Here is a 13,966-nt window from a genome sequence, read left to right as displayed (position 1 = left end):
GACAATTTACCTTATAGAGCTACCTGAGCCATCTGAAGTCAAGCTTGAAAAATAAATGGTTCATCTACTCTACTTGTTTGAAGTTGTCAAAATACTCTGTTATTTTTTCCTTTAACAATGGCAAATCTTCTTTGAAGGTAAGTATTGTACAACCTTTCATATCATAGTGTGTTTGAGGTAAAGTATCTTGAACTATTTGTTTCACATCTTCATTCGGTGTCATTGAAATCGGTAAGTTTTCGCGATAGAACCAATTTCTGTCAGATTTGTAAATCTTAGCAAGGTCGTAAAAGCTTTTGTTGTTTCTTCTGACTAAATGCAACATAACCATATCTCTGTCTTCTTCATTTTCCATCTCTTCAGTGTAAATCATATACTTATAGTTCTTTTCCTTTCCTTTTGGTACCGAACGTGGTATTCTTTTCTGTATGCTTTTGTCTTTTGCTTCAAGCTTGTTTTCCATCTCTTCACGTTCTTGTCTATGAAGTTCGTCAAGAAGTTTACAAACATACCATGAATAGCGAGCTGAAGCCCATTGTGCCACATTATTTACGAGAAGTCTATGAACATAATATCCTCTCAAACCATTTGGCAATTTTTCACGATTTTCATAGAGTTTTGGCGAGTAAGATTTTTCTCGTAGTCGCTGTTCTTCACTGTTTTCAGAAAAAAGTATGTCTCGCTGTGCTTCGCTCAAAAGTTCTTGTGTGCTTTGGTTCCTAAACCAGTCTTGTGGTTTCTTAGTATCTGGAGCAAAACATGCTGTCAAAATACTTTGCATTTGGTACATGTCATCTTTGACCGAACGAATGAGACGGAGTTGTTTGTTAAACTGAACCCACTCATATTCTTCATTTATAGCTTCATGAACGATAGCAGTTGTTGTGTTCTCGGTTGTTGACATATCTGTCTTTACATACAAAATAAAAAAATAAAAAAAAATAAAATTAGCGTTATTTTCTGACTTTCACAAAAGACCAAAAATAAACGCTTTACATGTATTTTTCAGCAACTTCGTCAAATAATTTTATAGCACTATCTATCTCATCTACTTCAAACGTTTCTTTACCTTTCGTGGGAGCACCATACATTTTCTCAAACTTTTCAAGCAGTTCTGTTTCAGCAGCTCTCATATCGTTAACAAACGCAACCTTAACTCTATTGACTATACTGTCATATCTTTGAGTTATATTAAATGTTCTTCCTATCTTATATCTCTTTGTATTGAAGTCCTTCGGTTTCTGAACAATGTAAAGTAAGCCTTCACTGCAACGTTCCGTATCGAATGAACCATATGTTATGAAATTATATCCAACAACTGGGTCAATCCAGAACAAAACTAGTGGTATAAGACTTTTGTCTATAAGATATGTTCTTGTTCCATAGAATCTTACCGATATCATAAGCTCAGGATTTTTTGTCAAAATTTTCTGAGTAGAAGCATTTCTAACCCAGTCGTGGGATGTTTTTCTTTTCAGATAGTGTTAGAATGTCTGACAAGGAATATTTTTTGTATTTCTTTGAGTATCTTACGTTTAAATCACCAATTCTAACCATTTTGGTGTCATTGTCTATCTTTCTAACTGTTTCAAACTCAATGTTTGACATTTCCTGTTCTTACATACAAAATAAAAAAAAATATTTTAAAAAAACTAACTTTAATTTTATTTTGTATAAAAGATACAGTTATATCATGAAATTTGGTCATTTTTTTACGATTTTCATGTGTTTTAGGCGTTCCTCGGTTTTCCGCGGGTCGCAATTTTTTACGATTTTCGAATGGAATCTCTATCCTCGGTTTTCCGAGGGTAGCAAACATATGAGGAAATTCATGAAATTTGTTGCTGAATTCAATAAAAATATATTTAGGGTAGATGGTTAGATCTAACATGTTTTCTAACATGTTTTCTAACATGGTCTAAAACATACAAAACTCATGAAATTTCATACGGAATTCAATAAAAATATATTTTAGGGTAGATGGGTATATCTAACCCGTTTTCTACCCTCATTTCTACCCCAGTTATTTTATAAACGTTTCACATGGTAAACATTGTGAATTCGTGAAATTCTAAACAATTTCGTAGCTTCTATTTCTTCTGTCAGTACATCGAATGTTTTAACAATGCCGAAGGTTTCTTTATATTTCTTCTTGACATCTGAAAGAAGGAAATCGTCAGCTGTTGGATAGTTTTTGTTTAGAAATGTCAACATGTCCATTTTATCTTCTGCTGGTTTCTCTGCCTCCCTCTTTAAGTCAGCATAGTCGTTTCGCATACGTTCTATCTCTTTGACGGAGTAGTTATATTTCCTCATTGCTGCTTTACATTTAGAACATTGTGGGTTCATTTTTGCGTTATATTCTGAAACCTTACCTGCTAGTATGACTAAGGCGTCAATTGCTCTCTTTAACTCAAAAGTTGCGGGTTTTATCTGTTCATTCCATATCTTACCTCTTCTATCTTTATCTCTTATCTGCCATACACATTTTGCAACTAACGAAACAAAGTTATCGTAGGTCTTAAACTCCCCAGATTTGTATATGTCAGAGATGTTCTTATATACCATGTCGCAATCTTTGTCCATGACTTTGTGGTTGCAATGAAATCCAAGGAATTCATAGTTAACCTTTCGTATGAACTTCTTTATTTCTACTGAGTCAGTTGCTTTGACTTCTATTTCATCGAATTCTGGAATAGTAAGCTTTTGTTGCTGGATTTCAGGCAATTTGGGTAAATGGTCAATAATATCCTGCATTTCATAAAGATACTGTTCATTTGTTTCATCTTTCGCACAACAGTCCAAAGTACTTGTTAAAAGTTCTTGCTTTATCTTCTGGATTTTTGTTTCGAAAGTATATGAAGAAGGAATGAAGCTTTTCATCTCTACTAACATTGAAGTTGGGTTCATGACTAACGAGTTTGGTGCTGTTGTTGCTAACATGTTCTTACAATAAAAATAAAAAAATATTTTTTGGTGGGACTACCTTTATTTTATTTCAGCACAAAATGAACGAGTTTGGTTTAAAATACGGTGGAGCCAAAAATGGCTCGACCTCAAAAACAAGCATTTTGTGAAGAATATACCAACCGCCGGAATTCCGGCGGTTGCTTTTTTTATACAAAATTCAAGAGTTTTGTGTGTTTTCTACGAGGGTAGAAAAGAGGTTAGAAAAGAGGTTATATCTAACCTTCTACCCTAAAATATATTTTTGCCGAAAAAAATGGTTCATTTACTCACAATATTTTTTTACAAAACAACCCCAAACTTTTAACTTCTTTTCTGCAGCTTCTAATGAAATTTTAGCGAGTTCATATTCTCTAAATTCTCTCTTTAAATCTTCTTGTTCCCATTGGTCTAGTTCGTATGGCGAGTCTCTATAACCAGAACATATCTCACGTTCATGTTCTATTTGTTTTTCATGCATTTTTCTAACTTCTTCTTCGAACAAAGGTTTTGCATTCTCTACTGTATCTTCAAGTTCTTCTTCATCTAATTTCTCATGAACTTTCTTGTCTATGGAGTCCATAATTTTTCCAACTGCTATGCAATATTTTGGAGAAGCCCACATTGCTATATAGTTTACAAGTCTTGGGTCTACATACGTTCCTCTAACCTGTTTGATTTCATCGGGAATTCCTGCATGAATTTTATATAAAAAGCAACCCGCGGAATTCCGCGGGTTGGTATATTCTTCACAAAATGCCGTATAATACTCTTCCCAGGACTTATTTTCCAACAACCTTCTAAAGTCTTTCCCAAACTGCTGACATATCTTTGTTGCATTTATATAACCATCCTTGTCTCTACGTAAGACTTCAATACCGTTGTAAGTGCCTTTTGTGAATGTTTCGCCATTAGATTTGTTCGTGAACGTTTTTGCTTCGACTGTCATTTCTGTTCTTACAATAAAAATAAAAATATTTTTGAGTGGCTTAACCGTCGGACATTCGTTTGTGGCTTAACCGTCGGACCACAACGATAAAAATCTCTGCTCCTAGCAGTACTGCTACTGACAGTAGCAGTACTTTTACTGACAGTAGCAGTACTTTTACTGACAGTAGCAGTACTTTTTCTGACAGTAGCAGTACTTTTACTGACAGTAGCAGTACTTTTACTGACAGTAGCAGTACTTTTACTGACAGTAGCAGTACTTTATCGTCGAAAACCCTCTCAAATTTTCCTTTTTACTGCAACTAGCAGTACTTTTACTGACAGTAGCAGTACTTTTTCTGACAGTAGCAGTACTTTTACTGACAGTAGCAGTACTTTTACTGACAGTAGCAGTACTTTTACTGACAGTAGCAGTACTTTATCGTCGAAAACCCTCTCAAATTTTCCTTTTTACTGCAACTAGCAGTACTTTTACTGACAGTAGCAGTACTTTTTCTGACAGTAGCAGTACTTTTACTGACAGTAGCAGTACTTTTACTGACAGTAGCAGTACTTTTCCTGTCAGTAGCAGTACTGCTAGTAGCAGAGATTTTTATCGTCCAACTTTACAAATGTAAACTCCTATCGTTCTATTTTCTTCACTAGGGTCTAACACCAAAGTAACCTTACAAATGTAAACTTATATCGTTCTATTTTCTTCACTAGGGTCTAACACCAAAGTAACCTATGTACATGAAATTTCACTGCATAAAAGGAAAAAACCTGCGCGAATCGGGATTTGAACCGAGGTCTTCGACGCCTTTAACGAGGTAGCCCATACCACTGAGCTATGAGCCGCTTACATATTCACAAAAATAAATTGTTTTCATGAGTTTTCTACGATGTTAGAAAACGTGTTATTTTCTAATATCTTCACATTCAATACTTTTTCAGCACTTCTCCGTAGTTATATATGAAAGACAATTCGAGATAAAAGTCGTAGTACAATGGAACAATATGTTGCACACCGTTTGTTGTGAACCAAACTTGAAAGTCAGAGAAACTGTTACTAGGTGGTTCGTAGAATTTAGAAGCAAAGTCATAAAAGTCCTTACCAATACAAAGAAAACTATTGTTGCTTGAACTGAAACTTGCATGACACATGACATTTTGAGGGTCAAACACGTTTCTATAAACTGTCAAATCTGTTGGTGGGCGTATAAACCAGAACGGACCGTCAGGTGGTAATGGTTCGTTCTGGTTTAGTAACCGAAGAAATTGTGCCCAAGAACGTTTGTCTACTTGCCAAAATAAAAACTGTGTACTTCTTGGAGGGTTAATTTCAATCCTTTGAAATGAAACGGTGGAGTTCATCTTGTCATATTCTAGTTTCAGATAGTATGTTCCATTTAGTAAAGAGTCGTATTTTTCTTGAAATTCCCAGTAGTATTTGTTTATTTGAGTTTGAAAGTCATTTAGAGTTTTCTCAAGACTTTCGTCTGAACGAACTGTAAAGATTCTCATTTCGTCAAATTTGTCTATTAGACCATCAGAACCTTCATATTGCCCATGAAAATATACTGCGAACATAAAAGCGTTAGTTCTATTTGAAAACAAAACTCTTCTAAATCCTATTGCCTTTGCATCTGAAGGACTTTGAAGCCAACGAATTGGATAGTCAAACCTGTAAGTACGGGATGAAATTTCTTCATCTGATATAGTCCTACCAGCGTTTGTAAAGATATAGTCTAACGGTTTTGTATCTGCTACTTTTGTTCTTTGTTTTTCAACCTGAAACATTTAATATATGTAAAAATATACTGTTTTAAAAAATGTTTTAAAATGGTATGCCATTTCATATTTCTCATCTAACAAACATGTTGTCTGACTGCTTGAGGGTTAGGTTGGTACCATTCAAATTTTACACTTGCAATTCCTTCAATTGCATTCAAAATGTCTGAGTCGGAGTCAAACATTTGTTCTCTCTTTGTAGTCTTGAAAGCGTCAAGAAGCATTGCAGCTGTTGTGACATTGCCATGTGAGTAGTATATATGACCGTCCAAATCCGTTATGGTCAATCTGAGATTGTGTCCTTTCTTATTTCCGTCTTGTATGGCAGCAAGTACACCCATGAAGCCTTCTTTGTTCTTTCCTTCTTCAAAGTTTACTGTAAAGGTTCGACCAGATGTAATTTGACTTCTAACTTCACGGTACTTTTCATATGCATATCTTGTTCTTTCCATGGGAGCATGTTTGTCTTCACCTTTTCCTTTTTTCCTTCTCAAGGGATGCAATTGTTCGTCATGTTTCCAATAGAATCTGGCAAAGCCGTCGTGTCCTTCAACTTGAGGTTCACTAACATCGAAAGGCATGTCCATAAGACGTTCTTCTTCTAACCTCTCTAATCTGTTTGGATAGTTGGTTCGCGCTGTTTCTAAGTCCATTTCGTAGCGAAGACCAGACAATTTGTCATAGACTTTTATGGGTCTTCCCTTCCTATATTTAAAATTCTTCGAAACTTTCCAACCATATCTTTCTAACTCTGCTTTTATTCTAGCAGATTTTCTATCCATTCTATATGGGGGCATTTTTATAAAAATAAAAAAATGTTTTTTCTTTACTTTACGTAACCACCAGCTACCATAAGTCTTTGACGCCAACCCATACCAGCTAATGAAGGTTGACTTGGTTTAGTCTGGAGACTAACCTTTGGTTTTGGTTTATCTTCAGTTTTTGGCTCACCTTCTTCTATCTGTTTTTCGTCACTTTTCGGTTCCTCTGACTTTACCTCACTTGCAGGTATGGTTGTGTCGTCAACATCTTCGTAAATATCATATGCCATCTGTTTTTGTTTTCCTTTCAACTTTTTGTGTTTGTTGTAAAGTTTAGAATATTTCGACTCTAAGTCAATGAGATGTTCTATAATGAACTGTTGGTCAGTGAAGTAAACTTTTCCATCTGTTGTCTCGAAAGCTCCTTCAGACTTCAATATTTTATTTGTGAGAGTTTGTTTCTTTTTTGAGATACTAGCCGTTCCATTTCTATGAAAAGTGACTTTGTAGTTAGGGTTTGTATTTCCAGACCTGGCACTTTCTATTATTGAATTTTTCTCTTCATCTGTAAGTTCTTTGACAGGTTTTGACAATGGTTCTGAACTTTTTGTTTGTGGTGTCAAATCTACCGTTTCAACTTCTTCGGTCATTTCATCTCAGTAAAAAATTTTAGTTTGGTTTGTTTTCAACTGGTTGTTGTTGTTTTTAAGTCGGTCTAAAACTTCCTGAGGTATAGGAAGAACTTGACAAACACGTTGTGTAACTGCTGGAAGTCGACAAATCCATCTTGAACCCATTTGTCTCAATGCTGTATTGTTCATTTCATCTCAGTAAAAAACTTTACATTCCCCACGTTTGAGGCGGTTGAGGTTGGTTATTGTTTACCCACTGTTGTGCATGGTTATATCCTCTGTTAAAGAATCTTTCACCTTGGTCCATGTAGTGCCCTGCTTGGTTATAGTAGTCATTTGCTTTGTTATAGTAGTTTCCTGCTTCTCTTCCTACATTGTCCATCCATCCTTGAACTTTTCCTCTTGTTTCAGGATTTGGAATAAGATTTGTTGCATCTCGTGCTACCTCCCAACCTTTCTGTACGGTTTGTATAATAGGTTGAGCTTTCTCTTTCAGTATACCTAATGTACTCAAAATCTTCCTTCCAATTCCAAATACACCTCTGGCTATTGTTCCAACTGCGGGCAAAAATCTGGATGCAACTCCTGCTAATGCGCCAAATAAACCCATTTCTTATGGGTTAAAAAATGACGAATCCAAACAAGGACCCCTATGTTTCTAAGGCAACAAAGAAAGCACTCATGATAAAAATCTTTAGTTCAACACCAAATGCTTGGTTTATGGATATCTTGGAAAACATTCCGAGGTATAGAGAAGATGGACCTCCATACTGGCTAATATTTGTTGGTCAAAACACAAGATACTGTGAAGCCATACCATTACAGTCCAAAAATATTTTAGATGTGAAAACTGCTTTGACAATATTCGTTGACAAATACCATCCAACAAAACTGACATCTGACTGTGAAAGTTCTTTCAAATCAGACGATATTAAAAACTATCTGCGTTCAAAAAATGTAAACCAATATTTCATTGTCGACCAAAACCATTCTGCTCTTGGTGTCATTGACAGTTGTATAAAAATCTTAAGAGACTTAAACCAACCACAAGGTGGTGAGGTAGATGAAATGTCATATGACGACAAGTATAGACACTTCTCCATGGCAAAGATGAGACAAGTTTTAAATATTTACAATAGCCGTAAACAAAAAGGTTTGGGAAACCACTCCCCCGAAGAAATGAAAAACAACCCTGACTTAGAGAAAGACTATATATTTAATAGTTTAGTCAAAAGAGACAAACAAGAAAGAATGCCAGGCTTCAAACTTAAGAAAGGTGACAAAGTAAAAATAGAAATACCTAAACGCGACCCATATGAAAATACTATTGACTATGACAACAATGGGAACTCGACAGGTACTCACGTTCGTGTTCGTAAAAATAGAAGAAAGTATACAAGAGAATATTATGAAGTTTTAGGCAAACATGGCAAAATGTACACACTGCAAGCAGAAGATAAAACTACTATTGTCAGACCTCGTTTCAAACTTGTCAAAGTTCAAGGTGGTATACTTTCAAAGACAGTTCCTAACAAATATAAGACAACTCCTGACGAATATGCTAAAGAAGTTGAAAATGACGACTAAGCAATTCTATACCATGCGTAAACTGTCATGTAAGGTGGCATGTAGTCTTTACTTTGTCCCGTTGTTTGTGTATATCCTGTAACGCGATGTGTATGGTTTCCATCTCCCTGAGTGTCACTCCAGTAACAATTTATAGCAAACTGAACGTCGTCTTTAACATCATATCCTTTACCTTTTTTCAAGGCGTGCCAATCCCAAAATTTATGCTTATGCCAACCTGCTTGAGATGTACTTAAATCTACGTAGTGACTGTGCGCAGGTAAATTTTCACCTGAAATCGTTTTACTTCCACCTGTTTCCTTTGAAGAGTTTGCACAATACAAAAACCTGTCGACTATTTGAGTCCAAGTTCCAAAACCAAGTACTACTTCTGGTCTGGTAGAGTTCATTGACGTATAAATAGAACCTATAGGATATACTGTTTGAAGTATTTCTGTCTTTAATGTTTGAAGCTCTGTTTTGTCAGCTTTCTTATCTAACTCATCGTTAACATATGTTTTGTCAGCTTTTTTATCATATAAATCTTGAGCAGTGAATTTAACTTTGTTTTCATCCTCCATGACATAGACATTTCTACATCTAATGTATCTCATCGTTGTTATGTCTTCTTCCGATGTTAAACCTTGTGGAAAGTTAGGAGGTTTCCAATTTAATACATCCCCACCAGTTCCATCAGGTTCTTCAACCGTTCCTGCAATATTTTCTATACCAACAGTTGCGAAGAAATCGTGTGTATGTCCAACGTCACTTTTCCTGTTTAAGGTTTCTTGTAAGTTTGTAATATCAGATATGGTATGTGTATGAGTCTTTTTAGAATATTCTTTGTCAGCTCTTGTCACTTCACTTGACATTTTATTGTCAACATATGTTTTATCCGCTTTGTCATCTAACATTGCTGGTAGTTCATCTACGTCATAGATGTTATGTGTATGGTGTTTTTGTGGGTATGTTCTATCTGTCCATGCGAGAATATAGTCTCTTGTTGCATCTACATACTCTTTGTCAGCTTTGTTGTCAATATCTGCCTTCAAAAGAAGTTCATCTATAGGTTTCTCGTTTAAAGTTCTTTTTGTTGGATTTATACAAACAGTATGGTTCTTACTGTCTTGAAACAGAAACTCGTCTGTCAATGGGTTTATCGTCAGTTTTAAGTTTCCTTCTTTCAATGACTCAGATATCTTAGAATAGTTTGAAAAGTTTGTTGTGTTCTTATTTAGAGCTTGCAAAATGAGTTGTCGGTTGTGTTGTATTTCTCTCATAGACGCTGTTTCTTTCGACATTTTTATTCTAGATAAAATATGCTTTCAATAGAAAAAGAAAATTCAAGAGTTGCTACAACTAAACCATTAGATGAACTTTTTACTAACGTAGGTCAAAAGTTTGAGACAGAGACCGTAAAGCATGAAGGCTATCGTTTTGACTACCCATTGAGATGGTTAAGAGACCCATCCGTCACAAAAGCTATTGGCTTTCGTAGAATGAAGTTCATTTCAGAAGCCATACATGGTTTCCCATTTACGGTCGGTTTTGAAGTTCGATACTATAACAAAGAGAAACGTACGTATGAGAAATTTGAACAGGGAAAACTTTTACAAGTTAGTTTGCTTGTAAACTTAGAAACAACTCTTCAAGCTTTTCAAGAAAAAATAAACGATATCTATCTCGAATATGCAAAACAGTACAACATTGACGAAGGAGAGTACCATCTCGATATTATATATGACAGGAAAAATGCAACTGTTAAAATCAATAGAATAGAAGACCTTGGAGAAGACGTTTATATTTCTACAAAATATAACAACTTGGCATGGTATAGGTTTCTGAGGATGTTAAATCAGCCTGCAGAATATCCAGTACACCCGAACTTTTATGAAGTCGAAAACCCTAATGGAACATATGAAAATGTTTTCGACTCAGATGCTATTATCGTTCATGCTTCATTTTCTGGTGCACAAAACTCTTTTTTATGCTTGGCAAATGACTTTTACGAAAAACCTACAAAGCTATATGAACCACCGAGTGGAAGTATTTCAGACTTTCAAGTATGGTTTACTACAGATGGAAGAAAGAGAATAGTTCCATTATACCATGCGTTTTACTTAGAACTTAGTCTCATATACAACTACTATCGAACGGTAAAAATATAATTTTAATACGGTTGAGGTGTTGGATTTGGTTGCCAACTAGACTGCGGTGCAGGTTCAGGCTGTTGTATAACAGGAGCTTGTTCTTTGGTTCAGGTCTTTAGGTATAATACCAACAAACTGACCTACTCTTTTACCAATATTTTGACTCCGTTCCAAATTCCTCTTCCTACGGTTTTTATTCCATTCCATATACCTCTTCCAACATTTCGAAAGAAGTTTCCAATACTACTGAAGAAACCCATTTTACTATATGTAAAAATCTAATGTCCACCTAGTCTCTTACGTTTCCTTCTGAGTTCCATAGCATTTTTTAACTGGAGCTCATACATTCTATTTCTCCTCTGGTAGAAACATACTCTGGGTCAACTCCTGTGTTCGCGTCATCTGCATAGAGTTGTTTATATCCCACTTCAGGGTTTGTATAAAACTCTTTCCATCTCATATTTGCATACCATGGTGGCAAACCTAACGCAGCGTCATTTGACATGGCAGTTTGCATTTGTACATCTGTTGGCACTTGACCATAGTTTGCCATTGCAGTTTGTATTCTAACTTCATTTGGAATATTCTCTGGGTTTGGTTGTCCAGGTTGCTGTGCATTCGCTAAGTTCTGTGCGTCCATTTAATATTAGATAAAAATATCTCTTACGAGTACATATACTGAACATTTGCAGGCATTGGTTCATCTTCATATTCTCTGTATTTTTCTGCCACGTCAAAGAAATAAATGACACAATGGAAAAAACCTAAAACAAGTAGTCCTATTTCAAACCACATTTACTTACTAGTAAAATTTCTTTGTTATGACACTTTCTCCGGTTTATAGGACCTCTCTCATATTCTATCTTGTCATATCTAAAATCATAGTCATGTATGTCCTCTAACCATCTCATGACACTTTCCAAACCACTTTTATCGGATGTAAAGTAAAAGCATGGATGGTTATGTAAAACGTCTAAAGTTTCTAAAGAGTCTCTCAAAGTCCAGTCTACTTGGTATTGAAAATCCCATGTGTTATAGAACGGCGGGTCCACTATAAAGAAAACATTTTCCTTGTCTTTATATTTTTCATACAACTCTGTCCAATGACATCTCACAAACTCTATACCCTCAATATATTTTTCTATGTTCTCTTTGAAAACATTTGTATAGTTAAGATATAAAACTTTTGACATAAGTGTTTCAATGTCATGAACTCTTATAGCACCACTATATAATAGTCTAGCAGATATACTATCCCAGTCAATATACTCTGCCTTTTTCAAAACCTCTCTGACAGTATTTTTCTTATCTAATGGTATACGTTCCATCTTACCTATAGGTATCTTTTCTTTTAACTCTTTCAATATATTGTTTGTGTCTGGTATATGTTTGAGACGGTCCATATAGTTGTCGAAGTCATTGCATATAATCTTTGAGTCTGGGAATACAGTATGGCACAGATGGGATATATAGAAACTTCCACCGAACAAATCTACAAATGTTAGACCATTCGGTAGTTTCTTAAGTTCTCTCAATAGAATATCTTTACATCTACTCTTATTTCCAAAGAAGGGTAACGGTGGTTTTGTAAAATTCATTTTATATACAATAAAAATGTTTTTTTCCTGAAAAGTGACAGAAAAGTGACAAAACATTTACGAAGAAATCTTGACAAATTCAAGAGGGTAGAAAAGAGGTTAGAAAAGAGGTTATATCTAACCTTCTACCCTAAAATATATTTTTGTCTGATTTTACGAAGAAGTCTTGACAAAACATTTACGAAGAAGTCTTGACAAAACATTTACGATGAAATCTTGACAAAACATTTACGAAGAAGTCTTGACAAAACATTTACGAAGAAGTCTTGACAAAACATTTACGAAGAAGTCTTGACAAAACATTTACGAAGAAGTCTTGACAAAACATTTACGAAGAAGTCTTGACAAAACATTTACGAAGAAGTCTTGACAAAACATTTACGAAGAAGTCTTGACAAAACATCTTCGGGGGCTAGAAGGCACGAAGTGCCTGGAAGCCATCCCCCAAGAAAAAAAAACTTCATTATACTCATTCATCCTCAGGGCTAGAAGGCACGAAGTGCCTGGAAGCCCCACTCCCTTTTTTTTTTTTTTTTTTTTTTTTTTTTTTTTTTTTTTTTTTTTTTTTTTTTTTTTTTTTTTTTTTTTTTTCCTCTAATATATCCTTTATTTCCTCGTTTGTGAATCCTAATGTTTTCACGTCGTTAGTCTTGACGCTCATTTCATACGAATTAAAAATAAATTATTCAAAAATGTAAGACATGAATTTTTAAAGTTTATTTTTTTATTTTTTATTTCATTATGTATGGGCTGAGTGTAAATGTCTTACAATTTTGAAAATTTTTTAAATCTTGATTTATTCAAAAACGTAAGAATAAATTTTATATCATCTATGTATAGAAGATGTGAAAATATACCTTCATCTATATATAGATGCAACAAAAAAAGTCACAAAACCCTTCCACATATACTACTTATTTATATAATGGAAATAAGGATGTCAATTTGGAAGAAAAGTGAGAAAATTCCTAAAATGCTAAAAATGAATTTTCCAAACGTATTTGTTTATCTCATTTTTTTGATTTTGAAAAAAATTTGGAGAGAAGAACTCTTCGTTTTTGAATTTTATCACGATGGTTTTAAAGTATATTAGATATATATATTGATATTACTATTTTTGTATATTTTGAGAGAAAATCCCTAAAAAGTGAGAAAATCTGAGACGGTTTGAGAAAATATATAAACTATTGAAAATTTGAATTAAACTTCTAATTTGGAAAAAAGAAATTTGGAAAGAAGAAAATTCAAAAATCGAGATTTAGACTCAGCATCAAATGGAGAACAAAATGTTTCTTCATATGAAGGAAAAAATTTTCTTGAGAAGAAATAGAGTTTTTAAAATTTTATTGTATGTAATGAAATAAACAAATATTAAAATTTATATTTTGATAACAAGAAAATTCCCAACAGAAAATATTTGAGACAAAGAAAAAAGAAAATTGAAAAATATTACTCTCCTTTACATTTCATGAGATTTTCAATTTATTTTCATAAAATTGACAATTTTATACGTTTAGATGAAAATAAGTGATTTTGCTTGAAATAAAAATTATTGTTTGTTTACAGCTATCAAATAGATTTTTGCTATTTTGATT

At 34.2% G+C, this 13,966-nt stretch overlaps 9 protein-coding genes across 9 annotated transcripts, besides 2 other annotated features; 1 reads left to right on the top strand and 8 right to left on the bottom strand.

Moving 5' to 3' along the window:
• Positions 1–12,921: part of a mobile genetic element that runs on past the window's edge.
• On the bottom strand, positions 65–463 carry TVAGG3_0168680 (uncharacterized protein; the record flags this gene model as incomplete). Its single annotated transcript, XM_001292752.2, has 1 exon — positions 65–463. The coding sequence occupies one exon, from the start codon at positions 461–463 to the stop codon at positions 65–67; it is 399 nt and encodes a 132-aa protein (XP_001292753.2).
• Positions 993–1,403, bottom strand: TVAGG3_0168670 (organellar and viral DNA polymerase type B; the record flags this gene model as incomplete). The annotated part of the gene is made up of 1 exon (XM_001287406.1): positions 993–1,403. The coding sequence occupies one exon, from the start codon at positions 1,401–1,403 to the stop codon at positions 993–995; it is 411 nt and encodes a 136-aa protein (XP_001287407.1).
• On the bottom strand, positions 2,280–2,895 carry TVAGG3_0168660 (organellar and viral DNA polymerase type B; the record flags this gene model as incomplete). The annotated part of the gene is made up of 1 exon (XM_001302645.1): positions 2,280–2,895. A coding segment is annotated over one exon (616 nt), but the record flags the coding sequence as incomplete, so codon positions are not given.
• On the bottom strand, positions 3,233–3,895 carry TVAGG3_0168650 (uncharacterized protein; the record flags this gene model as incomplete). The annotated part of the gene is made up of 1 exon (XM_051225226.1): positions 3,233–3,895. The coding sequence occupies one exon, from the start codon at positions 3,893–3,895 to the stop codon at positions 3,233–3,235; it is 663 nt and encodes a 220-aa protein (XP_051110212.1).
• Positions 4,813–5,673, bottom strand: TVAGG3_0168640 (uncharacterized protein; the record flags this gene model as incomplete). Its single annotated transcript, XM_051225225.1, has 1 exon — positions 4,813–5,673. The coding sequence occupies one exon, from the start codon at positions 5,671–5,673 to the stop codon at positions 4,813–4,815; it is 861 nt and encodes a 286-aa protein (XP_051110211.1).
• On the bottom strand, positions 5,742–6,446 carry TVAGG3_0168630 (uncharacterized protein; the record flags this gene model as incomplete). Its single annotated transcript, XM_051225224.1, has 1 exon — positions 5,742–6,446. One exon carries the CDS (start codon positions 6,444–6,446, stop codon positions 5,742–5,744), a length of 705 nt encoding a protein of 234 aa, XP_051110210.1.
• TVAGG3_0168620 (phage tail repeat-like family) lies at positions 6,491–7,075 on the bottom strand (the record flags this gene model as incomplete). Its single annotated transcript, XM_051225223.1, has 1 exon — positions 6,491–7,075. One exon carries the CDS (start codon positions 7,073–7,075, stop codon positions 6,491–6,493), a length of 585 nt encoding a protein of 194 aa, XP_051110209.1.
• On the bottom strand, positions 7,266–7,667 carry TVAGG3_0168610 (uncharacterized protein; the record flags this gene model as incomplete). Its single annotated transcript, XM_051225222.1, has 1 exon — positions 7,266–7,667. One exon carries the CDS (start codon positions 7,665–7,667, stop codon positions 7,266–7,268), a length of 402 nt encoding a protein of 133 aa, XP_051110208.1.
• On the top strand, positions 9,943–10,791 carry TVAGG3_0168600 (uncharacterized protein; the record flags this gene model as incomplete). The annotated part of the gene is made up of 1 exon (XM_001302648.1): positions 9,943–10,791. One exon carries the CDS (start codon positions 9,943–9,945, stop codon positions 10,789–10,791), a length of 849 nt encoding a protein of 282 aa, XP_001302649.1.
• Positions 12,822–12,921: a terminal%2Cinverted (terminal inverted repeat of Maverick-3 transposon ID:TVAGG3_0168590).
• Positions 12,922–13,966: the final 1,045 nt, after the last annotated feature.

The sequence above is a fragment of the Trichomonas vaginalis genome, chromosome IV, assembly GCF_026262505.1.
Source record: "Trichomonas vaginalis G3 chromosome IV, whole genome shotgun sequence".
NCBI classification, from domain to species: Eukaryota; Parabasalia; order Trichomonadida; family Trichomonadidae; genus Trichomonas; species Trichomonas vaginalis.
This window is presented reverse-complemented; position numbering and strand designations above follow the sequence as displayed.